This window comes from Peromyscus leucopus, chromosome 17, assembly GCF_004664715.2.
Source record: "Peromyscus leucopus breed LL Stock chromosome 17, UCI_PerLeu_2.1, whole genome shotgun sequence".
NCBI classification, from domain to species: Eukaryota; Metazoa; Chordata; class Mammalia; order Rodentia; family Cricetidae; genus Peromyscus; species Peromyscus leucopus.
The window spans coordinates 3,077,358-3,104,718 of record NC_051077.1 but is presented as its reverse complement, the minus strand read 5'-3'; the positions used below and the strand labels follow the sequence as shown (position 1 = coordinate 3,104,718).

The window sequence follows — 27,361 nt, the reverse complement described above, 5'->3', positions numbered from 1 at the left end:
GGGGACGGACCCGCGCCGGAAGTGAGGTGCTCAAAGCCCGCGGCCGCTGCGATGGCGCACATCACCATCAACCAGTACCTGCAGCAGGTGGGTTTCGCCCGGGATCTTTGCTTCCTGGCCGCCGGGGTGGGTCCTGGCGCTGGGTCGGACCGGGCCTGCCTGGGGGTGGGAATCTGCGGCTGCCTTTGAGGCGAGGAGGGTCTGCTGTATGTGGCGGGCGGCAGGCCTTGCTCAAAAGTTGCAAGTGCCTCCCGCCGGGTCTGGGACAGAGAGGAGGATTCCAGGTGGCAGTACCAAGATCGGTGTTCCTCGTAAAAGCTGTTGTCCGTGTAGCACTGTCTGCACGAAGCACGTTGTGTCATAAGAGAGGTGTCCCTCAAGGCTTCGCTCAAGGCCTGCGAATGGCACAGGCAATCAGCGTTGCATCAGGGTTGAGGGTTGAGTTTGCGTTTTCTCTACAAACCCAGGACAGAGAGGTATGAAGCCCACTAGTCAACACACCCGGTGCCAGGGTCAGCCAGATGGGAAAGTCTGATGAACGTTTCAAACGATGACACGGCTGTTTCTAGATGTTTATGCATCTTGGTTTTGCACTTAGCTCTATTGTTATCAAGGCCCCTGTTCCCTGTCTCAAACATCTCATTAGCTAGAACCCCTAGGGAAGCTTGGGAACAAATATTGCAATTTGAGCCTAAATGCTCAGAAGGTTAGAGGCCTGATTAATTGTGGAAGTCGGTGGTGTCAACTATAGCAGCCTCCTGGTTGACAGTTAAGTCACATGCCTCTAATGGCCCGCTTGGTAGAGGCCTGCGGGGACCCCAACCCCACCCCCTTTTCTGAGACAGAGTTTCTCTGTATAGCAGCCCTGGCTGTCCTGGAACTCACCCTGTAGACAAGGCTGGACTTGAACTCACAGAGATCCGTCTGCTTCCCGAGTACTTGGATCAAAGGCTGAGACCTGTCTCTTATGCTGACATTTTTTTCATAGCAGTTCCAGACATTATCTCTGCCTCCCGAGTGCTGGGATTAAAGGCATGTGCTGCCACACCCAGCATACATTATGGATTATTTTAATACCCAGTTATACTGTCGCCATGTTACTCTTTGAAGCTCAGAATTCCCACAGGCTGCCTCAGCTGGCTTCTGTGGCTTTTGAACCTGGCCCTGCCCTTCCTTGAGGGCCAGGTTCAAAGCCACATGCTTTCCAAGCTCACCCAAGTCTCTCCTGTCCCAGCTCTGCGTCAGCCCTTCTTCAAGGAGCATTGCTTCCTGTCAGTGAGGAACAGAACTTATGAAACAAGCCTGGTACCAGCCATGCTTGTTGCTCTGGGATTTCAGTGGATAGGAAGAATGGGTAGAGTTTGTTGTTAGATGTGTACAGTTTTAAGGAACTGTGAGTTTTAAGAGCAGATGGTACCCCTGTGGACTGGTGTGGAGGACCCGAGAAGACCGAGTCAGCTGGGAGAGATGTCTCCTGGGATGCCTGAAGCAGACTCCTCCATGTGCCAGCCCAGGGTACTGTGCACAGGTGCTTGCTTGGGGTATGAGTTCATGATCCATATGGTGTCTAACCTAAAAGGATGCAGTTTCTGTGTTAGCATTTGGTAAAGCACCTGTGGCAGGTGGCTGGGTGCCAGGGATGAGGTATCCATGGTGTGGCCAGACACTTACAAATAATACTGGGGACTAAACCCAGGGACTTGCACATGCTAGCAAACGCTCTCCACTTGAGTTGCATCCCCAGCCCCCAGCTGCTGTGTCAAGATTGGCTCCCAGGCCTGTCACAGATAGTCCTTATTTCTTCTCCACTGCTAACTTCCTCATGTTGTTATTGGGGCAGCACTCCGATAGGACACTCTTGAATCTGGGCCTGAGTGCAAGGTCCTATGGAGTAGAGCCACTTGCTAGTTAAGTTGTACTTGAGGTTTTAGACACAGCTTAGGTGACCGTGGACATACAGAGCCACTGGTGTTAGGGTTACTTCATGCTGCCATCTTCAAGGTCACTGCAAAGGAGATCACTGGAAAATGAGCAGCCCTGGAGCCCTGCTCCCTGCCCTACATCTGCACTGCTCATTACCTGGACTGGTACCTGGACCTCAGTGAGCACTGGGCCCCTAGTACCTACATCCATCAGAAGTGTGCTTCTGGTTCACAATGTGTGCTCCAGTTCTGAAACTTCAACTACCCACAGGTTTCCTGTGGAAAGAACTCTGGGGGCCTTGGAGTCCTTCAGAGAGTCCTGTTCAAGTGTGACAAGTGACCAGAATCCTTGATACTGACTAGGACAAGGCTTCTCCTTATCAGGCTGTGCCAGGGTTCGAGTGGGAAGAATGATGGAATGATGGATTTGTAATCTTAGTGCTTCATATAAAGCCAGTGTCCCTGAGACCTTTAGAGGGGCCTCTCTGGGACTCTGGCTTTTCTCTTTTCTTGACCTAGGAAGATCCCATTTTGAAATGAAGTTGTTTCTTGTATGACTTTACATTTTGATTATTCTGGCCTCTTTCACAGAAGGAGGAAACTGCTTCTGTGGTATGCAATGCATTGCTCAGGTCCCAGAGAGCGGATGCTTTCCTCCCTCCTCAATGCATTGCTCAGGCCACATAAGAGCGGATGCTTGCCTACCTGCTCAGTGCATTGCTCAGGTCCCAGAGAACGGATGCTTGCCTACCTGCTCAATGCATTGCTCAGGTCCCAGAGAGCGGATGCTTGCCTATCTGCTCAAGTTTCCTCTTCAACTTGTTTCAGGTATATGAAGCCATTGATACCAGAGATGGAGCGTCCTGTGCAGAGCTGGTGTCTTTCAAGCATCCTCATGTTGCAAACCCACGGCTCCAGGTACGTAATAGCTATGCCATGGTATCTAGAGAGAATGGGGAGAGGTGAGGGAATGCTGGCTCTCAAGTCAGGAAGGGCTATACACACCTCCAGAGAGAACTGCGGGGCACTCAGTTTCCCATGGAAGTTTAAAGTTTGGATAAAAGGAAACCAATATTGCCACTCTCGTTTGGAAACTTCAGAATTTCTTTATGATTAATGTGATCCCATTTTACTTATTGAGCACTGTACCTCATACTCCTATATTTGATTCCTGTATAACTCGGGGTTAAAGTCAGTGACATTTCACTGTCACTAGGGGAGATGCCCTGGAACTTAGAGCATGTCCATATTCAATTGCCCCAAAGACTAGAAGCCATCCTGCACTACAGGCGAATCCCACCAAGTTCCCACTCGGAACCAAGATTCCACCTGGAGAGTTCAGGTGTTGTTTTGGTGGCCTCCCTGCACAGTGGCTCAGGTGACTGAGCCTGCAGAGGTGGGCCAAGCCTTTTGGAGCACATTTGCCACCCTGCTCCGAGACTGAGCCTTTTCCATTTGGAATTTAATGGTTTATAAAGTCCTGTTTCTGTGCGGATGCCCATTATAATATTCAAGTGTGTTCCTATGGGAACAGAGCTCTCCTTGGGGAGGAAGATAGGGCAATCCACTGGCGATTAGACTGGACATCCAACCAAGGTAGTCTGCCCCAGGATGCCCTGAGTGATTCTGTTGGCTAGCATTAAGAGCTGTTGTCCTAAGAAGTGAGTCCAGCGACTTGAAGAGAGCCCAGCTACTTGGCCACAGCACAGTATGAGCGCTATGCTTGCTGCTCTCATCTGGGGCGGCAGGGGCTTGTGTGTGTGTGACCAAGTAGGTCTGTCTTTTTGGACAGTACTCCATTGACCTTTCATCTGATAGGTTCATGAGGAACTATAAAATGGTTCTGTCTGTCTGTCTTTCTGGTCTTTTGTTTTGTTTCAGTTAAATCTTAAACTTACTTATTTGTGTATGTGTGTGTATTTGGGCATGCATGTGCCATGGTGTGTGTGTGTGAAGGTCAGAGGACAACTTATGGGGTTGGTTCTTTCCTTCTACCATGTGGGTCCTGGGGATTGAACTAAGCTGTCAGGCTTGGTAGCAAGCACCTTCCCCTGCTGAACCATCCCCCAGCTCAGAATGGTGATTTTCTGATGTCAGTATTCTTCCTTCCCACCTTTAAGTGTAAGTGTGTGGATGTTTATTACACTTGTGAGGACTCCTGTTAATTCATTTGCTCTAGTTTACTATTAGAAAAACAACTGAGAGAAATACATCTATATACGTAATCCTTATATACACTGAGAAATACATCTATACATACTTAATACTTATATACACTGAGAAATACATCTATACATACACAATACTTACATACACTGAGAAATACATCTATACATACACAATACTTACATACACTGAGAAATACATCTATACATATGTAATGCTTACATACACTGAGAAATACATCTATACATATGTAATACTTATATACACTGAGAAATACATCTATACATATGTAATACTTATATACACTGAGAAATACATCTATACATACGTAATATTTACATACACTGAGAAATACATCTACACATACGTAATACTTACATACACTGAGAAATACATCTATACATATGTAATACTTACATACACTGAGAAATACATCTATACATATGTAATACTTACACTGAGAAATACATCTATACATACATAATACATATATACACCGAGAGAGATGGATATCTGAGGAAACTTGCGTCATGTGGTTATGGAGGCTGAGAAGGCCCTTGCATGACCTGCCATCTTTAGCTGGAGGCCTGGGGAAGCCAGTGCTGTCACTGAGTTTTGAGTCCTGAACCTGTGGGTAGACCCAAGGTCTGCCTGAGATGTGATAGATGTGATGGTTCTCAGCTCAGGTGGCAGTCAGGAGCCAGAAAGGGTGTGTTTGTTTGTTTTTTCTTTTTTTCTTTTTTTTCTGTCTTGTTCAACCCCACAACAGAATGGTGGGTATCTGTTGGACAGGGATATCTCTTTTACAAAATCACCAATTCCAAGCCTGTTTCTCCCAGACACCCAGAAATCATATTCATTTTGGGTACCTTAAGGCCAGTCCAGGTGACATGTAAAATTCATCCTCATAGGTGTGCTCAAATTGTCTAGACCTTACCATTGGAAGGAAGCTAAGGTTAGAAAGTACTGTTGGCCCCTAGCCCAGGACACTTGTTTTCTGTAGGAAGCTGTGGAGTGACTCTTCAATGGCATGGTCACTAACTCGTTGACCTTAGTTTTGGAAGGAGAGGTCCACCTTGTTTGTGAAAGCCGTAGGGTCACTGAAGTGTTCTTGACTGACAGCTGCTGAGTACTGAAGTGTGTGGGAGAGCACGTGGATGGCCGGTTGGGGAGAAGGAAGTAGGTGCTGAGCAAGTCTGGTGACCTGAGTTTACTCCCCAGAGCCCAGTGGGGGAAAGCATTCCCGTGACCTGTGTGTGCGCATGGCATATCTGGGCTCACACAGGCACACGTCATACACCTATACACACACCAAATACAATAAAAATAAGTATGTCTGAAAGTGCCCAGCACGTTTTGTGACCTGCAGCAAACCACTGAATTGCATTCTCGGGCTTCTTGTTTTCTTGAAATACAGGTATTGGTGGAGCAGTGAGCCTTCTCTTAGGAGTGCCAGACTGAAGTATTTCTTTGAGCTGTGAAGTTCTGAAAGTGTTCATCTAAAGCTCTGTATACACCGCTGTCTTTCATGCCCACTAACTCTACCCTCCCCCTTTCTCCTTATGGATTAGATGGCCTCTCCAGAAGAGAAATGCCAGCAAGTTCTGGAGCCCCCTTACGATGAAATGTTTGCGGCTCATTTAAGGTAATCTGTCGGCAGTAGGAAAAATCAACACACACAGATGCATGCATGTAACACACCACTAGATTCGTGCAGACTTTATCATGTATCATTGTTTGCTTGAAGCAGTGAATAATTAACTTGGAAAAGTGGACAAATGTGTCATGTGCCTGTGTGTCACACTTTTATTTCTACTGACTGGACTGTCTTTTATTAGTCAGTTGTAGTGCCTAACTGAGGTCTCGCTTTTCTTATGGAAATAATGTGGTTTTTAATATCTTTGCCTTGGAGGAAAAAAATCTGAGTTGAGCAAAACAGAAACTTCTCTTTATTGACATGATGTGTCAGGTGGTTGAGGCGGAACTTTACATCCTAAAGCCATGTGCACAGCGTTGTCCTCTGCCTGCTGCATGCCTATTGTCGTTCAGAGCAAGCTGGGCCAGGCCTTTGGAAGAGCAGGAGGAGGTCACTATGTTCCAACTTTTAGCAAGAGGCACCTCCTGCTTTCCCGTCTCTGTTCTCTCTGCAGTGGGGTTCCAGGCGTGGGGTGAGCTGGCTCTGGCTGCCAGCAGGAGCCTAGCTGGGGTCTCAGAGGCCCGGAGGCCCGCTGACAGCCCGGAGCACCAGCCCTGCTTGTCACTAGTCCCCAACTCAGAACAGCTGAACTCTTGCCCTCCCATCTGGGACAGGGCAGAGTAGTGTCTGTCTCTGTGTGGGATTTCCCCTTCCACTGGTTGCCGTCAGTCAAATGGCTTGTGTTTCCTCCATGGTGGTTCTCTGCCAAGCAGGAGCTACCTTCCAGGAGCAGTAGAGAGTGGGCGAGGTGTGTGATAGAGTGCACTCTGGGCTGATGTGCATCTGGGTGCCATGTGTAGATGCTCTTGAGCCTCTCATCTCTTTTCCAGGTGTACCTATGCTGTGGGGAATCACGACTTCATAGAGGCCTACAAGTGCCAGACGGTGATTGTCCAATATCCTTTAACCTGAGTGCGGGCATTGTGGGCACGCACGCACGCACGCACGCACGGCCATTCCCAGCTTTCCGTGTGGGCACTTGGGACCCCGACTCCGGTCCTCGGGCTTGCACCAGAAGCACACTGACCACTGAGTTGTCCCTAGTTCCAAGAATGATGTTTTGTTTGTGTTGTTTTGAGACTGGAGCTCTGTCTGGCCGGGAAGGAAACTCACTGTGTAAACCAGACCGGACTTTGACTTCCTTCTGCCTCGCAAGTGCTGAGGTTAAAAGCATGCACTGTCATGCCAGGCCAAGAATGTTTTGACAATACCGTATACATATGAAGATGCCATGGTGAAACCCAGTATTGTGCTCACTCACCTAAAGACCCATTAAGAACAGAATGTCTTGTAGTGGTTAAGGAACTGGTTAAGTCTTAGAGGTCCGGAACTCAGCCTAGATGGAGAGGAGTGCACTCAGATACATACATCACCTTTATTCCATCTACTCACTGAAGAGTCATATTTTTAATATCAACTTCTGTAATGATCCTTATCAATGAGCATGCTAAGTATTTGAGATCTCTAGATTTTTAGTTTATTTTGAAAACTACTGTGTGGAAATACACTCAGAAGAGAATGCTACTAGCCACGTCTCCCTAGTATTTAAGAATTCTAGTGTTGGTAAAATAAACCTTATACTATAGATTCTTGAGCACATAAATATAGCTCATGATCAGTGGACTCGGAGAAAGCAAATACAAATGTAAAAGAGAAAAACCTTACAACGGGTTGGGGAGATGGCTCAGTAGGTAACGTGCTTGTCCTGTAAATATGGGGACTTGAGTTGGATTCCCAGCACCCACAAAAAAGCAGGAGTGGTGGTGTGTGCTTGTAATCTCATCCCTGGGGAACTGGCAGATCCCTGGGGGATGAGCTTCAGATCCCATTGAGAGAGTCTGTCTCAAGAAAGGAGGTGGGCAGCCTGAAGAATTACACCCACAGTTGACATCTAGACACACACACACACTCACTCACTCACTCACACACACATGCATGCACATATACACGCAATCTTTTTTTTTTAATGGGGGTGGGGGGAGGCTGGCCTGGCACTTCCCTGTCCAGTGCTAGCATTAGAGGAGTGCCACAATGCCTGGTCTACATGAACAGTTACAATAAAGTCTTGTTTCAGAGGAGGTCTGTATGAAGTGAACGCATTGAGTCTACTTGGCTGCCCACACATGGATGTTGTGGTGTGTTTTCTACCGCCCAGATTTGACTGCTACGGCACAGTCATCTAAAGAGCAGGCCTCGCCCCTTAGTCTGATTTACTAAGTGCAGCATGACTTAGATTCTGTGTGTCATACCTTCCTTAATGCAGCACATCGTTCCTGCGGGCATTCCAGGCTCACAAAGAAGAAAACTGGTAAGTATCAACAGAAATAGCTGGAGATCAGTAAATGATGTTGGTGTGGGCTGGGGTTAGACTGAAATGGCCAAGCGGATAGGTTAGGTACAATATTTCCGTAGTAAGTGCTACTTGAGTATTTCTGTTATGGAAGTATTTACTAAGTAACCATGGTTCCCCCTTGTTTTAGTTTTTAACTTTGGCTTTTAGACATAGGTTAAAGGCACACTATAGTTCCTTTGGATTATTTTAAATTTCTTGAAGACTAACCTTAAGATTAATGATTTATTAGCAAACTAGGAAAATACTTAAATTTTGTTTACACTAGAGTTAGCCAGAGGCCTTTCACAGACGACCAACCCAGTCCTTTCCTTAACAAGTTTTTCTTCAGTGCTGGTGCTTGAACCCAGGTCCTTGCATGTGCTAGGCAAGCATTCTGCCGCTTAGTATATTTTTACATCTTTTAAAGCTTTTTTTTGAGACAGGGTTTCTTCTGCCCTAAGTCAGCCTGAAACTCACTGTAGCAGGAAATGACTTTGAACTTCATTCCATTGCTTTAATGCTGAAACCACAGGCGCGTGCCACTGTGTCCCGTTTATACAGTGCTGGGGATCAAACCCAGGGCCTGGGCGTGCTAGGCAGGTGCTCTGCTCTACCTGAGCTACATCCTTAGCCCCAGTTTTTGAGGGGCAGTTATGGGAGAAGTCTGAGGCAGGATCTTTCTTTGTAGTTTAGGCTGGCCTGGCAGTTCTCATTCTCCAGCCTCAGCCTCCCAAATGTTATGATTACAGATGGGAGTCTTCATATCTGATGCACCTCCCCCCCCCCTTTTTTTTTTTTTTTTTTGAGTCAGGGTTTCTCAGTGTAGCCCTGGCTGTCTTGGAACTCGCTCTGTAGACCAGGCTGACCTCGAACTCAGGGATCTGCCTGCCTCTGCCTCCTGAGTGCTGGGAGTAAAGGCGTGCGCCACCACCAAGCAGTTGCACTTTTTCTTTTCCACGTGTAGACTTAGCGTACACATGAATGTAGTGCAATGCTGGAAGCTAGATGTTCACAGAGCATTGAGGATTGTGTGAATTCTACATCCTGGCTCCTCCTTGGAGCCTCCGTGTTTTTACATGGACCTGTTTGCTGCTGGTGGGGAGTTAGGGAAGGACAAAGTTCTGGGAGCTCCCAGCTAGACCCAGGTCGATTTTCCTGAGCAGGGTTGGGACAGTGGTGTGGAGTAAGAAGTGAGTATTTGGCCAGGAAGTCTGAAGTTGCAGTGTGACAGATGTGGAACAAAGCCGCCATCCACGTTGGAGGGTGTGGACCTGGTTCTGGGTGGTCACCTTGGGTGTTAGTAGTAGAATGTTGGACCTTTTAACTCTGCAAACATATTTGCCTTTTCCCCTTAGGGCTCTGCCCGTCATGTATGCAGTAGCACTTGACCTTCGGATATTTGCCAATAATGTAAGTTCAATTTCCAGTTGCTGTTATTTTACATTTAAATCTGTTGAGTGACTACTGCTTAATTGCCATGTCTTGCTTCCTGAAAGTATTGAGGGATGAACAGAAAGTGGGATATATCTGGGGCAGGAAGGGAAAGACTAGGAGGCAGCTTGGCTGGTCGTCCTCTGGTCCATGCAGACAGAGCTTTTCTGTGTAGAGGGAGATGGGTGCTGAGTAGAAGGATTCTGGAGCAATTTTACATCCTCTTCTACTTCTAAGATGTGGCCTGTGCTCAAGATAGCTTGATGTAGGTCTAGGTAGTGGCTGAGGGGTTCAGACCCTGGATTTTACAGGGGAGCAGTGTACATCAGCTCTGGAGCCACAGAAGCATCTTTTGGGGCTAAGTCCCTTGTTACAGTTTTTAAAGCTGTTGGGGATTTTTGGTTCCCAACCAGCTGCCCATTGTCCTTCTCACAAAGGCAGTTGCAGGCCTGGAGATGTGAGAGTTTACATAGCTCTGTGACAAGGAGAGAAGGATTGGGCTTCCTGTCTGTCCTGATGAAGGGCCTGGCAAGGAGAGCGTGACATGCTCCAGGCAGTGAGGAACCCTCTAGGAGGCAGAGGGGGATCCCCACAAGACCGCACTTTCTGACAGACTCTGTTCCAGTGGTGCACAAACAGTCTGCAGCAGCAGTGGGGGTCCTCAGCCCCGACCCACTTGCCAGCAAAGAGGTAGGGTCTCTGCTCTCCCACTAACACAGGGAGACCAACAGAGACCTGCTGAAACAGGGTGCCTACCTAAGGCCTGTAGCTTTATAACACACACCCCAGAGGTCACTGATTACAAAGACTTCCCCCATATCCCACCACCAAGCTGATGAAAATTTTAAAACAGCCATCATAACAATGTTTCAGTGGACAATTAGGAGCACCCCAAACAAATGAGAACATTGGAGTTCTCAGCAAACAAAGTGCAAAAAAGAGCCAAGTGGGAATCTCAGACTGGAAAGACAGTAACTGAGGAAGATGGGGCTGGAGAGGTGGCTCGGTGGCTGAGGGCGCTTGCTTCCCTTACAGAGGACGGGTTTGATTTCCAGCACTCACACAGCAGCTCACAACCATCTAACTCCAGTCCTAGGCATCTGACACGTGCTTCTAGCCTGTGGGTACCAGAGGCACACATGGTACATGGACATACATGCAGGCAAAGCACTAATTCACGTTAAACAACAACACTAGTAGATCTGGCGACTAATTTAAACAAATGAGAAAAGAGTGGCATTACCTGGTGTCTCAGGCTCTCAAGCTTGTCCAGGTCAACAGAGACTGCCAGGGTCTCGCTGCTCCTGCACGCACTTCATCATCAGGTGCTGCTTTGTTGAGGCGTCTGGGACGTGGGCAGGGAGGCATATTTCTAACACCTTTTAGATCATCATAACCAAAGCCCCCAGAACCACGTGCGTGTGTTTGCACTCGTGCTTGAGGAGGAAGAGACGGCCTCCGATGTTATTCCTCAGGCTACAGCTATCTTTTGTTTTAGGGGATTGTTTTGTCTTGTGACAGGGTCTCAGCTCATCGGCCTGGCTCTTGCTAACTAGGCTAGGCTGATTTGCTGGGACATATGGCACTGTAGTTGTTTGTTTTACTCTTTTGGGGGACCTGCCACCCAGCTCCCATATAAAACACAAGGAGGCCTATTATTCCTTATGAATACCTGGCCTTAGCTTGGCTTATTTCTAGTCAGCTTCTCTTAACTTATCCCATCTACCATTTGCCTTTGGGCTTTTTCCTTTTCTTACTTCTGTAATCTTGCTTTCACTCTTACTTCGTGGCTGGCTGGCTGGGTGGTTGGCCCCTAGTACCCTTTCTTCCTCTTTCTCTTGCTCCTCGATCCTTGATCTCTCCTCTCAGATTTCTCCTTCTCTTTATTCTCTCTGCCTGCCAGCCCTGCCCATCCTCTCTTCTGCCTCGTTGTTGGCCATTCAGCTCTTTATTAGACCATCAGGTGTTATAGACAGGCACAGTAACCCGTCTTCACAGAGTTAAACAAATGCAGCATAAAAGAACACATCTTTGCATCATTAAACAAATGTTCCACAGCATAAACAAATGTAACACATCTTAAAATAATGTTCCACAACAGGCCACCATGTTCTGATTTGTTGTTTGTTTTTCAACCCTTGTTCTGGGAATCTAATCCAGGCCTGTGCTCACAAGGCAGCTTCTTTACTGACTGACTCCCAGGCCCCCAAGCCTTTCTTAAAGGGTGGTACACTGTGGCCGCTGCAGTGCATCAGTGAGCATTTTACCATTGCATCAAACCTTCTGGTTCATCTGCATTTGGCACTGATCTTTCACCCTGCGTGATTATGTGGCTTTGTCACAGTTCTGTTTCAGTCTATTCTGTGGTCACGGTGGGGCGTAAACAGCATGTTCATATCTCCGTAAGGAGAGCAACGGCCCAACACAAGTTCGTGGTCTGGTGAGACTGCCGTCTGTTTCTGTTTCGCAGATGGTGTCTTTTTGCTCAGTTCTCGTGGTGGGTGGGCACGGAAGCCCCCTGCCCCACCCTCTAGAGACTTGTATTTTTTAATTTGTGTGTTTGTGTGTCTGTGAGTGTAGTTGCCTGTGGAGGCCAGAAGATGGCGATAGCTCCCTTGGAGCTAGAGTTACTGAAGTTGTGAACTAATGGGGTGCTGGGAATACGATGTGGGTCCTCTGTAAGAGCAGTATTATGCACTCCTAACCACTGAGACAGATCTTCAGCCTAGTGGTTCTCAACCTGTAGGTTGCTACCCCTTTGGGGGTCACATACCAGATATCCCACATGTCAGATATTTACATTATGATTCATAACAGTAGCAAAATTACATTTTGAAGTAGCAACAAAATAATTGGATGGTTGGGGGTCACCACAACATGAAGAACTGTATCGAAGGGTTGCAGCATAGGAAGGTCGAGAACCCCTGTTTTAGTCTTTCTGGGACCTCGTCCATCAGGGCATTGGCCCTGTTCACCAGGGCCTCCTCAGGACCTACTCACCTCCCAAAAGCCCTTGTTTCCTAAGAGTTTTCAGCTGTGGGCCATCTTCCAAAATGAGAGGAGACAGGCTGGTTCTCTCCTAATAAGGGGTAAGACTTGGCAGGTTTTTTTCGGGGCCGACTGCCATGCGCAGGCGGGAAGGTCAGAGACTAAGTCCAGAGGAAGCTGCTCAGTACTGTGCGAAGCAGATGAAGGCTGGGTGCGTGTGTGCTGTCTGTGGGGAATAACACCACCACTAAGACCACCCTACATCACAGCCAGTCAAAGAAGGCAGGGCAGGAGCTGAAGAAGAGGCCGCAGAAGAGGCTGCTCACTGGCTTGCTCCCCACGGCGTGCTCAGCCTGCTTTCTTACAGCACCCAGGACCACCAGCCCAGGCGTGGCTCTGCCTACAGTGGGCACCTGGGCCCTCCCCCATCAGTCACTAATTAGGAAAACACCTCACAGACTGGACTACAGACAGGCAAACCTTGTGGAGGCATTTTCTCAATTTTGACTCCTTCCCAGCTGTGTTTAGGTTGGTGTCAGCTTGACAAGACCAGCCGGCCAGACTGGAGCTGGTGTCGGCTGGACTTGAGGACAAATGTGGGCAATCTGCATACACTTCTCAGTTCTTAAATACAGTGTGAGGGGCTGTGGAGTCTGCTCAGTGGTGGGAGCACTGGACACTCTTCCAGATGATGTGTGGACTACTGCGGACTTGGACTCTTCATTTTGCCTGTTTGCTTTAAAAAGATAATCACTTTGATACCGTTAGGCAGATCAGCAGCTGGTGAAGAAAGGGAAGAGTAAAGTTGGAGACATGCTGGAGAAAGCCGCCGAGCTGCTGATGAGCTGCTTCCGCGTCTGTGCCAGTGACACGTGAGTCGGGGGCAGAGGGCTGTCCGTGCAGGAAATAAGAAAGAGCGTCACATGCAGGCAGGCCCCGTTTCTGGAGCACGCGCTGATCTGTCCCTGACGAGCTCTCTGCGGTCTGTCTGTCCTTGGTGCACTTACTCCCTGAAACTTCATCTGCCTTCAGTTTTGGAGACCTTGTGCCAGGTGGACGTGTGGCCGAGTGTCCCTGGTCGGCTTCCGTGGTTCTGAGAGTCGGGCCCTCAGCCTTACTCCTTGGGGTACACTCTGCTTTTCTCCCCTCACTGACTGGGACATTGCTCTTCTAGCTGGTGAGATTTTAGTCTCCTGTAAAGGTTCATTGAGCTTCTGTGTTCTTGAGTTGTTGATTTCTATTAGACTTTTTTTGTTTTTTAGTTTTTCAAGACAGGGTTTCTCCCTGTAGTCCTGGCTGTCCTGGAACTCACTCTGTAGACCAGGCTGGCCTCCAATTCACAAAGATTCACCTGCCTCTGCCTCTGGAGTGCTGGGATTAAAGGTGTGTGCCACCATGTCCAGCTGTAATAAGCTATATATTTCCAAAATCTTCAAGGAGAAAAAGAAGATGGGTAGTTAGTGAGCAGGAAGAAGGCTGCTCAGCATCACCAGTCACCAAGGAAACAGGCAGGGTCCACAGAGAGCTGTTTCCTTGTACCGTTATGGTGGCCGTGATCACAGGAAGACAGGGTGTACTGCTGGTGGGCCGAGCGTTTGGCTCTTCTCGGAACATTAGCCTGGAGTTCACATGTGCCCCAGCATCCAGAGGTTGTGCCTGTGTCATGTGTCGCCATGGCCCAGGCCCAGGTCAGCAAGGTGTTAGTTAGCATGTGACATACCAGCGCTTGCCTGTGCATTCCCTGATGCCTGGATTTGCTTTCTGGGTGTGCATTTCCGCTGTGGCTCTTCTAGGAGATTGAACATAGAAATCATGTGTGAGGACAGTGAACTAGAGAGCAAGAGCATGTGTCTTGGGGGCCCCAGTCAGTTATACAGGCTATCTGAAAGTGCTGATAGAGCAGCTAGCTAGGCAGCTGCCATGAGACAGGCTTTGCTCTGTGGAAGTGGGTGGCACTTCACGCCAGCGTCATTGTGGGTGCGTTCTAGACAGTTCTCCTCCATGCCCTGAGAGCCAGCATGTTTCTGCTTCGTGTCCTGAGTTTGTGCTCTGAGTCTCCTGTTCTGGGAGCTGCCGTTGGGCCAGCACCCGCTGAGCTCAAGTTGTGTGCCTGGGGAGTGTGCACACTTGCAAGGAAAGCACACGACTCGTTGAACGCTGACTCCTGTTTTTCCCATGTTTATCATGGAAATCTACAAACGTTCAGCAGAGCTGGGCTAGCTCTACAGTGACGACTCTAAGTACCACTTCTGTGAGTTTGTTACACTCGTGCCTGTGTGTCTGTTCACTTCCTCTCCCTGTCCATCTGTCAGACTGTCTCGGTATTTCTCTTCATCCTTTTTTTCTTTAAAGCACACCTCATGTACCTGTCCCTCCAAGTGCTCATTTCCTGTTTGCTTCTTGGGGTGAAACGGACCCCAGTAGTGTGCTTGCTGAGTTGTGACATTGGTGCCTTAGGCAGGGCCTGGTCACAGTGTCCTGGCATTTCCTCAGGAGGACGTCTTGGTTGTCACTTAGTTGTGACCTCACCTGCTGGAACTTGTGCAGTGAATTGTCACTCTGTGGCTCCCTCCTGGAGTTCCTCCTCATGTATTTAAGGAGTTTCGCTGTTGCTAGTAGAGAAAATGTTCTTTCGTCTTTCAGAAATGCTTCCTAACAGTTTCCTTTGGCACAGTTTTGCTGGTGCCACAGAGGGTCCTCTACCTGTTTAACTGGGAGTAGAGTTCTTGGGTGGCCTTTTCTTTTCTTGGTGGGTGTAGGGAACTTATTGATGCTGTTGAAGAGAAGAGGACTCTCTGAGGCCCTCCCTGTGGGATGGGAACTGGGAAGAAGCTCCCAAGTGTCAGCAGCTGAGTTGAGGCAGGGATCCCCCAGCAGCGGAGGTCTCTCTCCCTCTTGTGTCCTTGCTGGGTTGGTGGTCCAGCGCTTCTTACTCCCTGGAGAATGTGCAGGCCACGAGGTCCACCACCCTATTACTGTATCCATTTTTGTTATCATACCAAGAAATAATGTAACACCAAGAAATGATCTTTACGAAGTTGCCATGGAGAGCAATGCCAGCCCCAGCATCAAAGGTAAACGAGTGGTGTCGCTGTGAAAGTCCCAGGAGACAGCCTGGCCCTCACTGCTGCCCCCGATGCCCGGCAGTGGGCCTTCCCGTGCCTGCTTCACCACTTTTCTTGGTGTCATTCTACTTGGCAGCTTTCTCCAGGTGGCATGTCAGATCCACAGCAGACACTGGGCTGGCAACACAGAAGACCATGTCGCTGAGCATCCTCTTCTGTTCTTGGGTGATCTTGTTCACAGTCTTGGCAGCACCAGTGAATCCAGGGATGATACTCTGTGTCGCGGCACAGCCATTACACCACAGCTTCCCAGAGGAGCTGTTCACAGTCCTCTGGGTGGCAGTGATGGCATGGACTGTGGCCAGGAGTCCTTCCACAGTGCCAGAGTTGTCATGGATGACCTCGGCCAAGGGGGGCAGAGGGGGAGGAGGCTTTGCTGACAAACGTGAGTGAGTGTCATACTTGTCATGGTCCACACTCATCCCAGTCACGGTACATCAACGTAAGAGCAGGTGGGATGGCCCCTTTTGGTCCCACTCTCAAGGGAAGACAACAGTAGACTCCACAGCATAGTGGGCATCAGCACATCCCAGTTGTTGTTTGCTCCTGGGAGATGGATGTGAACTTCCCATTGATGCCAGGTTTCCTGTTCTCAGCCTTGACTGTGCCCTGCAACTTCTGTGGGTGGAGTCATACTGGGACATGGAGACCTTGTAGTGGAGGGGCCATTGATGGCAGCAGTATCCACAACCGTGCCAGAACTGAAGGCAGCTCTGGTGACCAGGCGCCCGATACAGCCCTGTCCATTCACTCCAGTCTCCCTGTTGTGTGTCGGGAAGAGGCTGGCACTGCAGCTGTCTCTGGGGCAGGGAGGACCAGGGCTGTCCTCTCCTTTTTAAATGGTACCTACCAGGCACGCTTTTCATGTGCTCTTTCGTTTGGTGACGGTGGCTTGAACTGTGGGGGTTCTCTCAGGACAGTAATTTGTCCTGGCGGTTTGTTTGGTAATTGTCCGCGTTTCTTTGCTCTTCCCGTAGTCGCGCTGGCATAGAGGACTCTAAGAAGTGGGGCATGCTGTTCCTGGTGAACCAGCTGTTCAAAATCTACTTCAAGGTTGGCTTTTGCATGGATTTTGTACCTTATTCCCTATCTGCCCAGATAAACGATTTGTTTAGTTTGCCTCGTGACATTTGTAAATTATCCTAACCACAGCCATGTTAATAATCCTAATAGCTGGCAGTCATTCAGTGTCTCCCAAGAACAAGGCTCTGTTTTAAATACAACGTCTAGAGCTCAATGGAGAAAACCTGCCCAGCATTCTCAAGAACCAGGGTCCATGCCCTGCCACAAAAGCAAATAACAGTTGAAGATCTGACTCGGGAAAGCTCTCAGGAATGCAACTACCCCAGACAGAAGGCCCTGAGCACTGAGTGACTAGCCCTGTGGGGACCGAGGCCCTGAGCACTGGGTGACCAGCCCTGTGAGGACTGAGACCCTGAACACTGAGTGACCAGCCCTGTGGGGACTGAGGCCCTGAGCACTGGGTGACCAGGCCTGTGAGGACTGAGACCCTGAGCACTGAGTGACCAGGCCTGTGAGGACTGAGACCCTGAGCACTGAGTGACCAGCCCTGTGGGGACTGAGGCCCTGAGCACTGGGTGACCAGCCCTGTGAGGACTGAGACCCTGAGCACTGAGTGACCAGGCCTGTGAGGACTGAGACCCTGAGCACTGAGTGACCAGGCCTGTGAGGACTGAGACCCTGAGCACTGAGTGACCAGGCCTGTGAGGACTGAGACCCTGTGAGGATTGAGGCCCTGAGCACTGAGTGACCAGGTCTGTGGGGACTGAGACCCTGAGCACTGAGTGACTGATCCCTCCCTGTGAGGACTGAGACCCTGAGCACTGAGTGACTGATCCCTCCCTGTGAGGACTGAGACCCTGAGCACTGAGTGACTGATCCCTCCCTGTGAGGACTGAGGCCCTGAGCACTGAGTGACCAGCCCTGTGGTGGAGCTGACCTCTGGGTATAGGTGTCCCCTCTCTGGAGCCTTTTGCCCTGTGTTCTAATGTCAACTCTATATAACTAGGGGTGTGTAGACATACGGATGGACAAAGGGTTTGTCCATCAATCAAGTATGTAGAGGGCAGCCTGCCATACTTCATTGTCTGAGAACCTGTCTCACATCACAGGGCCTTTAGTTTGTCCTTGCTGTGTGGTCTAAGTGCAGGATTTTAACTGGGCCTTGGCTCTGACTCTCCTGCAGAGGTACATCCCCTCACAGCGCTCCAAGCTTCTAGAGTGTGTGCTGTCCATAGCAGGACATTTCTTGTTTTTTACCGAAATTTTGATGATTTTGAAATTCATGTTGAGAAAGTAAAGCGGTTCATGCCTGTTTTTCCATCTGCCTGTGCTGCTGACATTGTTCATGAATATTGTAAGTGGTTTCTTCTTTATTCTAGATCAACAAACTCCATCTGTGTAAGCCCCTTATCAGAGCCATTGACAGCTCCAATCTGAAAGATGACTACAGCACTGCACAGAGGGTCACCTACAAGTACTACGTCGGCCGCAAGGCCATGTTCGACAGCGACTTCAAGCAGGGTGTGTTGACAGTTCTGCCCAGTGTCTGAGATGACGCATGCGCTCTCCCAGTTTGAGGGACTTTGACAGTGTCAGAGAGTATAAGGACTGTGTTTTAGTAAGATGGAGTGTGTGTGTGTGTGTGCGCGTGTGTGTGTGTGCGCGTGTGTGTGCGTGCGTGCACATGCATGTGAATGTATGATGTGTATTGTACAGGTGCCTACAGAAGTCAGAAGAAGGTGTTGGATCCCCTGGAGCTGGAGTTACAGGGGCTTGGGAGCTGCCCATGGGGGTGCTGGGAACTGACCTCGGGTCCTCTGGAGAAGCAAGAGCACTTGAGGCCACTGAGTCATCTCTCTAGTCTCAATCTGGGGCCCAGGCTGTCCTGGCATTCACTTTGTAACCTGGACTTGCCTCAAATTCATGGTGATTTTCCTGACTCAGGCTCCTGAATGTGCTGGGATTACAGGCATGAGATACCACACCTAGATTTATTTTATTTTTGAGTTGTATTACTTTGTGTGTGTGTGTGTGTGTGTATGTGTGTGCTGTGATTGTTGGTTTGTGCGTGCCATGGCTTTCGTGTGGAGTTGGTTCTCTCCTCCCATCTTTTGTGGGTTCCAGGATTGGACTTGGGTCATTAGACTTCCCAGCAAACACTGCGCTGAGCCACCATGCTGGTCCCTATTTTTATTAACATTTTTCCAAGTGCTTACATTTTTTACAGTAAAGCTGATTATACAAATGAGAAATAATATTTGGAGGTTCATAGTCTATGTAGGGTCCCTAAAATGTGTGTCAGAGCTGCCCAGTTACCCTGCACCCTTCCCTTGAGGAAACTAGGCCTCGCTGTTCTTTGTAGGTACAGTGGTTGTCCTCTCTCAGTGGAGCTTGGGGACAGAACGTGGCCCAGCTGCAGCCTCACTGACTATGTCCCAGTAGAGTGACCCTGTGGCAGTGCGGCGTGTCCTTAGGCCTCACTCCAGTTTGTGTTTGTGACTTCCAAAGAGCGGTTCACGATGACATCGTTCACAGCACCATACCTGTTCGTTATCCTTCATAGCACCATACCTTTTCATTATCCTTCATAGCACCATACCTTTTCATTATCCTTCATAGCACCATACCTTTTCATTATCGTTCATAGCACCATACCTGTTTGTTATCCTTCATAGCACCATACCTTTTCATTATCCTTCATAGCACCATACCTGTTCGTTATCCTTCATAGCGCCATACCTGTTCGTTATCCTTCATAGCGCCATACCTGTTCATTATCCTTCATAGCGCCATACCTGTTCGTTACTGTTAGCTCTCCAAACAACAGGAAGCCAGACTTTGTCTTTTCAAACTGTGAGTAGCCGGCACGAGGTCGCTCTCTGGTCTCTTTGTTGTACATAAAGGGGACTTTAATTATTTTAAAATTATTTTTAAAAATTAAGTAAAATCACCTTATGTAATAAGCTCACAAATAGAAACAACACACGCTAGATTAAGGTAGCTACTCAAACAGACACTTGTCCAGCCCCGAATTCTCTGCATCGGTGGGCTTCTGACCACAGGAGGGCCATTCTAAAGCCATGGAGCTCCGCTTGGGGCTGTGTACTCTCATTTACATTTTTATACGCTTGTCCACCACAAACGAGAGAAAACTGACAGATTTGAACTAGAAAACAATTAGCTTTCTGTCCTCTCCCATGACACATGTCACTTGGCCTGCGGTCTGTCCTTCGATGGCACCTGAGGTTACCCTTTCTTGGTCCCTTTCCTGAATGTTACACTTAAGAGCTGTTTACATACATACATACATACATACATGTGTCCTTCAGAGGCTGGCATCCATGCATGAAAGAGGTAGGTCCTGTGGTTTTTTCCTTGAATGAGTTGGGTCATTTATTGTGCTTTTTAAATTTCATTGACAACTGAATGATACTCCATTTTGTATGTGTACCCGTTTTTATTCTCCGTCTATTGACGGACATCTGATCGGTTCAGTTTCCTTACTCTAAGTGGAGCAGCCATAAACTCTCATGTGCAGATATCTCTGTCGTGGGTATGGAGGGCCTAGGGCGTGTGCCCAGAAGTGGAATGGCTCAGTCATCAGGCAATAATTTATTTAAATTCATTTTATGTGCCTTGGTGTGAGGGTGTCAGGTCCCCTGGAAGAGCAGCCAGTGCTCTAACCACTGAGCCTCTCTCCAGCCCCACCTGGTAGCTGTGGTCTCACGTTCTGAAGAACCTCTAGCTGGTTTACAGCATGGCTGTATGAACGTGCTCTCCCACCACTTCCCACGCCAGCTCGCGTGTTTGTTGACAGATTTCCTTTTTTTAAAGTACTTTTTAAGAGTCAATTTATTTTTGGTATGTATATGTGTATATGGGGGTGGGTTGGGGAGTATTTACATACATGTCTTGTCCATAAAGGTCAGAAGTTTCAGATCCCATGGAGCTACAGCTATAGGTGTTTGGGAACTGCCAGATATGAGTACTGGGAACCTGGGAACTGTTGTTTTTTTTTACTCCTTGGGGGCCCACCACCAGCTCCAAACCACACACACAGATTTTTCCTTACTTGAGAATGCCCAGCCTTAGTTTGGCTTATTTCTAGCTAGTTTTTCTTAACTTAAATTATCCGGTCTACCTTTTGCCTCTGGGCTTTTATCTTTCTGTTACTTCTGTATATCTTACTTTCACTCTTACTCTGCTGGCTGGGTGGCTGGGTGGCTGGCTTCTGAAGCCCTCCTCTCTTCCTCCTTATCTTGTTCCTCAGTCCTCTCTCCTCCTCTTTATCCTCTCTGCCTGCCAGCCCCTCCCATCCTCTCTCCTGCCTTGCTATTGGTCGTTCAGCTCTTTATTAGACCATCAGGTGTTTTAGACAGGCACAGTAACACAGCTTCACAGAGGTAAACAAATGCAGCATAAAAGAATGCAACACATCTTTGCATCATTAAACAAATGTTCCACAGCATAAACAAATGTTACACATTTTAAGTTAATATTCAACAACAGGGAACTGAACTCAGGTCCTCTGGAAGAGTAGTATGGGCTTTTAGCCATCTCTCCAACCCTACTGATGGCGGATTTCTTTTTTTTTTTTTTTTTTTTTTTTTTAAGTATCTAAATTACATGGGGTTATTGTTAGATTTTATTTTTTTTAAAGATTTATTTATTTATTATGTATACAGCATGTATGACCAGAAGAGGGCACCAGACCTTATTACAGATGGTTGTGAGCCTCCATGTGGTTGCTGGGAATTGAACTCAGGACCTCTGGAAGAGCTGCCAGTGCTCTTAACCTCTAAGCCATTTCTCCAGCCCCTGATGGCGGATTTCTTGATGAAAGCCATTCTGACCGGGTTAGTGTGTGTGTGTGTGTGTGTGTGTGTGTGTGTGTGTGTGTGTGTGTGTTTTGAGAAAGGGTTTCTCTGTGTAGTCTTGGTTGTCCTGGAATTCGTTCTGTAGACCAGGCTGACCTCGAACTCAGAGATCTGCCTGCTTCTGCCTCCCGAGCCTGAAATTAAAGGTGTGCACCCAGCTAAATGCCCTATTTCTAAGAGGGTCACATACTCTATTCTCCAGGAAATAGCAGAGGTGGTTGTCCGGCCTGGGGTCCTGTGACGGCAAAGACTGCAGCTTCTGTGTGGAAATTGCCTTTGCTGAGTTTTCACTTTGGGCTTCCATAACATTTCTGCCATTTTTTTCACCGATGTTTTTAGTAGATGTCAAGTTTTTAAAAAGGGGTTTCCTTGATTATTGCCCATTTCTCTTTTCCTTTTAAACAGAAGCCTAAGTTAGGCTTGAGCTGACATTCCATCATGTGGTGTTCTAAGAGCGCAGTGGTCCTTTGGGAACCCTAACACAGCCAGAGCTGACATGCCAGCACATCTCCAGCGGTCATCGTTTCTCAGCCACGGTTTCTCGCCAAGCCCTTCCATTTCACGTTAAACCTGAATGTCTTAGCCTGGACTGTTGGACATGAAATGCAAACCCCTGTAGAGGTTGTGGGCAGGGCAGACGTAGAGAACAATAGGAAGATCTTGTTTAAACACATGGCCGTTGGTGGAGGGTGCTTTGTATGCTGCGCGTGGCGTGTTCTCTCCATTCTGTGTCCCGATTAGTGTGTTAGTGCAGATGTCGCATTGTGTTTCCAGCTGTAGGCGCTAATCTCAGTGACTTGCAGACAGCGGAGTTAATTCACATAGTTGGTTGTTAAGTAGGCCATCCATCCATTGCCCACATGGCAGTCCAAGACTATCCCGAAAAATTGTTGTTGAATTTGGGGCTGTGGCTTTTCCTTGAGGAGAGTCACTGGGGCCAGAGATGAGGCGGGGCCGCTGTTCCCGCCCTGGGGAAGGGAAGCAGCGTTGTCTCTCGTACCGGGTCTGACATGGGTCTGCTCTCTGCAGCTGAGGACTACCTGTCCTTCGCCTTTGAGCACTGCCACCGCTCCAGCCAGAAGAACAAGAGGATGATCCTCATCTACCTGCTGCCAGTGAAGATGCTGCTCGTGAGTGATTGACAGCAGTCTCTGTGACTGGCTGTGGTGATGCTGCTCGTGGGTGATTGACAGCGGTGTCTGTGGCTGCCAGTGAAGATGCCGCTTGTGGGTGATTGACAGCGGTCTCTGGCTGCCAGTGAAGATGCTGCTTGTGGGTGATTGACAGCGGTCTCTGTGGCTGGCTGTGGTGGGCTTAGAGCAGCGGTGTGCTGAGTGGTGTGCTGCCTGGGAGCACAGTCAGGAGCAGAGCTTACACATGCCTGCGTGGCGTGCCCACACAGCTCCAGGCCCTTCCAGGGGAGCTCTGCTGTGTTTGCTTCTCTTGAAAGCAACTCTGAACTTTAATATTCATATAACAAATGAAACAAGCATATATTATTTATATTTCTCCTTAAAAGCTAAATTCATTTCAGTCAAGTAACTAAAAAAGGAAAATGCCATTCCAGTCACCAATGGAATTTTTTGTTTGTTTGTTTGTTTGTTTGTTTGTTTGTTTTGAGACAGGGTTTCTCTGTGTAGTTTTGGTGCCTGTCCTGGATCTCACTCTGTACACCAGGCTGGCCTCGAACTCACAGAGATACACCTGGCCCTGCCTCCCAAGTGCTGGGATTAAAGGTGTGCGCCACCACCGCCCGGCTCCTATGGGAATCTTAATCATAATAAATAAATATTTATTTATGTAGTCTTACGTAGCTCAGGTTGTCTTCAAAGCTAATGTAACCAAGACTGTCCTTGAACTCTGATCCTTTGCCTCCACTTCCCAGCCGATGGGGTTGCAGGTGTATACTACTCAAAGTTCAGTGTTGATACGTGAACAGGAAAGTCACACAGGTAGACAGACTAGTCAGCAGGCACAGCACCAAGGTAAGGTGCTGCTGTTTTCACATCTAAGACAAGTACATATTGGGGGGGGGGGGGCGAGTGCTGCCTAGGGCTGAAACAGTTCATTACAGCTGTAAAGGGAGAGCAGTGAGGGTCCCCCAAACCCCCAGCCCCACTGAAGGGTGAGTTGACATTGTCAGCGAATGCCTGAGAGACGTATCTTATGCTTATCCTGGCATCTCCTCAGTTACCACCTGCCCCTTGTTACATGAGTGACAAGCTCACGAGAGGGTCAAGGTCAAGGTCATAGCCACTGAGTCACAGAACTGTGGTATCCAGGCTTCCGTACTTCTTGATCAGAGCTGCTTTTTTCTAGTTGACTGCTGCATTCTGACTTTGTGTGTTTGTTTGGATGGGTGTGCATACCACAGTGCTCATGAAGGTCACAGAATGACTGCTGGGATTGAGTCTCTCCTTCACTGTGTGGGGACTGAACTCAGGTCACCAGGTTGGTGGCGAGTGCCTTGGCCTGCTGAGCATCTAGCTGGTCCAGGCAGGGTGTTAAATCCTTGTCCAGCTTCCTCGTTTGGTTTGCCAGAATCTTACTGATCATAGCTCTGTTAAAGTGAAGTGTTGGGACCGGAGAGATGGCTCAGTGGTTAAGAATGCTTGCTGCTCTTACAAGAACTGGAGTTCAGTCCCCAGCACCCATGTCATAACTGCCTGTAGCTCCAGCTCTCGGGGGTCAGCTGTCCTCTTCTGCCCTTGGGCACCTGCACACGTGGGGCACACACACACACACAGACATACTCCTGTACACATTTCTTCAAAGGAAAAGCGTTTCTGTTATGGAAAGCTAACTTTCTGTCTTAGGGTCACATGCCGACCATTGAGCTCCTGAGGAAATACCACCTCATGCAGTTTTCAGAAGTGACCAAAGCTGTCAGGTAGGTCCATCCTCTGCACGTTTTAGGAAGGCGGCTAATGGAGATGGCACACATACACTAAAACCATGCTGCCCTCTCTTTCTGGGGTTTCGCTGGGGCCCGTGTGGTGTTTCCCTTGCTCAGTGAGGGCAATCTGCTGCTGCTCAATGAGGCGCTGGCCAAGCACGAGACTTTCTTCATCCGCTGTGGCATCTTCCTCATCCTGGAGAAGCTGAAGATCATCACTTACAGGAACCTCTTCAAGAAAGTGTGAGTGCCTGGGGAGACCTCAGCGGGCCAGGTGCTGTTCTGCAGCATGTGCGCTCGGGTTGGAAGCCCAGAACCCTGTGACAGCTGGAAGCTTGCAGACCAACTGGCCTGGTAGATGAGGTGTGAAACAGTAGTGATGAGGAGAGCCTGGGTCCCCAAGGTGGAAGGCAAGGACTGACAGCTAAGGCGCTTCTCTGACCTGCACACACACCTGCATTCTCACAAGTGTGCAGACAGCACACGCACATGCACACGCGCACATGCACACGCACGCACGCAGAAAAGCAAGTAGGGTGTCTGCCAAAAGGAACCCTTGGGGCAGATGATGCAGCCTGTGGGGGCAACATCCTGCCCCTCATCGGGCAGAGGCTGACTCTGAAGGCCTGTATGGTGACATCAGGAATAGTAAGGAGGAGCTGAAGTCACAGGCTGTCTCAGAGTTGTTGATTTATGATAAAGTATGCATTGAAGATTTAATGAAATATTAAATAATCTAAAAATCCTATCAGTACAGGGGTGTTTACAGTAGAAAGCTTATGTACTATTGTATTCTATAGCTATTACAATTTGTGGGGTGTGTTTTAGGATGTATCTATTCAATGGGCACTTAAAATATGTGTGAGCATTGGTCACTAAATGATGTCATTTCTTCCTATCCTGCTCAGGGCTGCTCTTGTTGGTCTTGAAGTTCTGAGTCCTGTTGATAATTATGGTGATTTCTTTTCCTCTGTAGGTATTTGTTACTCAAAACTCATCAGCTGTCTCTAGATGCCTTTCTGGTAGCCTTGAAATTCATGCATGTGGAAGATGTGGACATAGATGAAGTCCAGTGCATTCTGGCCAACTTGATATACATGGTGCGTGAGTGTTTGCCTGTTCTCAGCAGGCCTCTAGTGCTGATGTAATCAGAAGACCTCTTCTCTTTGTGAAGGCATTTTCTCATAGAACCAATTGTTTTCCTGGGAAATACTATTCAAAGGGCCTCACATGAGTCAGTGATGAGAGAGAGGTGTAACCTCAGTTTTCCTCTTCTCTGTCATGTGTTTGTTAAGCTGCTGTCCCCAGGGAAGAGTTTTTCATCATCATTGTGTCACCTGGCATATTTGAAGTGACTGAGACTCAGAAGTGTAAGCTGATCCGTTTCTCTCTGTTTCAGGGTCACATCAAAGGCTACATCTCCCATCAGCATCAGAAACTGGTTGTCAGCAAGCAAAACCCTTTCCCCCCACTGTCCACGGTGTGCTGACGTTCAGGGCTGCGGACGGGGTGCGGTCCTGCAGCTGTCCACTGTAGCCCAAGCCTTTGGTGCTTCCCCAGGACTAACCACTGCGGCAGTCACCATCGTGAGTGTCTACCCAGGCTCTCCATGCTCCTAACTCAGGCCAGCTTTGCCAAGACCTGGAATCCTTTTCTAGATGGACAAACACCCCTGCTGCCGGCTGCTGCTTGTGAACTACCAGGAAGCAGGCAGCTGGGCTTCGGTTTATTTGTTGTTTATGGAGGCTGTCTTTGTAATGTTTTGTAGCTTTATCTTTTTTTTTTAAGTAATCCAAATTTATACAAAACACATTGTTTATTGTATGTTACATGATATGTCTATTTTCATATGCAGAATCTGAGCAATTTGTCAGCTCAAAGCGCTTGGTTAACTTGACGTTTCTTTTTAACAAGGGGAATTTGGGGCCTGGAGGGATGGTTCAGCAGTTAAGAACAATTACTACCCTATCAGAGGACCTGGGTTTGGTTCCCAGCACCCGCATGGCAGCTCACAACCACCTAGAACTCCAGTTCTAGGGGATCCAATGCCCTCGTCTGGCCTCTGTGGGCTCCTTCCTGTACATGTGTGCGCGTAAATTCACTCAGGCACACAGACACATAAATAAATACATCTTTTTTTAGAAAAGCAGAATTTCGTGTGATGTAAGTTTTTCAGCTCTGGCTTATTTCTTGACTGTTGTGAAGGCTGCGGGCCTAGGACCAAGGCCTGGCAGTCGGCTCTGGTGACGGCCTCTGCTGAGCTGCAGTTGGCCTTGCTCTGCATGTTTCCCTTCTCCTGCAGCCACTGTGCTGTCGACCCTCACTCTGCAGCTGCGTCTAACTTCACCACTTGCAGAGACCCTTCCTCTCCCCTCAGCAGAAGTTTCTCCCGCCGCACTGGAAACTTCCCTGCTTCTTAGAGTGTGCGTCTCCTCCGTGGAGGTGCTGTTAGCATGCTTGTTGTTTTGTGTCATTTATTTGTTTATTGGGGCGGGGTCCTGAGACATAGCCTGGCTGGAGCTCTGTGTAGACCATGCTGGTAGAACACGATGCTCTTCTCGCCTCTGCGTCCCCCTCCAAGGGCTTGGGTGTGCCCGTGGGAGGCTTACGGTCCCCTTGTCGATGAGAAGTACACTAAGGAGGAAAGGCTACCTATTTAAGTTGTCATGTTCAGAAGCTGTCCTTGTGCAGGTGAGCTGTGGTGGAGCTCCGTGTCCTCCACGGGCCCAGGGAGCAGGACTTGCCCCGTCAGCATCCTGCAGCGGTAAAACCACCCAGCACCCTGAGATTGCCCAGATCTGAAGCCTGGTCAGCACTTGGTGGGTTTGGCCTCTGCTCCACGTGATGAGGAGTATGGTCCTGGGGACTAGAAGGTGTCCCACTCCTGTGATAGGTGTGGGCTTGG

General features: G+C 48.6%; 1 protein-coding gene across 2 annotated transcripts; it reads left to right on the top strand.

Moving 5' to 3' along the window:
- Positions 1-5: 5 nt before the first annotated feature.
- Positions 6-26,608, top strand: Pcid2 (PCI domain containing 2). 2 transcript variants are annotated; one of them, XM_028881273.2, is made up of 14 exons: positions 6-87; positions 2,751-2,840; positions 5,660-5,733; positions 6,615-6,680; positions 8,051-8,092; positions 9,472-9,526; positions 13,304-13,407; positions 16,638-16,713; positions 18,063-18,204; positions 22,590-22,690; positions 24,377-24,450; positions 24,574-24,699; positions 25,433-25,556; positions 25,856-26,608. In XM_028881273.2, the coding sequence occupies exons 1-14, from the start codon at positions 52-54 to the stop codon at positions 25,943-25,945; spliced, it is 1,200 nt and encodes a 399-aa protein (XP_028737106.1). In that variant the 5' UTR covers positions 6-51; the 3' UTR covers positions 25,946-26,608. The 2 variants fall into 2 exon arrangements, with proteins under 2 accessions (XP_028737106.1, XP_028737107.1); XM_028881274.2 differs by having other exon boundaries at positions 25,433-25,566.
- Positions 26,609-27,361: the final 753 nt, after the last annotated feature.

Bases quoted from the DNA above. Each gene is read 5' to 3' on its own strand.
- Pcid2 (XM_028881274.2), top strand. From the start codon at position 52: ATGGCGCACATCACCATCAACCAGTACCTGCAGCAG. The intron at 2,841-5,659 runs GTACGTAATAGC...CTTATGGATTAG, and splicing joins TTGCAAACCCACGGCTCCAG to ATGGCCTCTCCAGAAGAGAA. The intron at 22,691-24,376 runs GTGAGTGATTGA...TTTCTGTCTTAG, and splicing joins TGCCAGTGAAGATGCTGCTC to GGTCACATGCCGACCATTGA.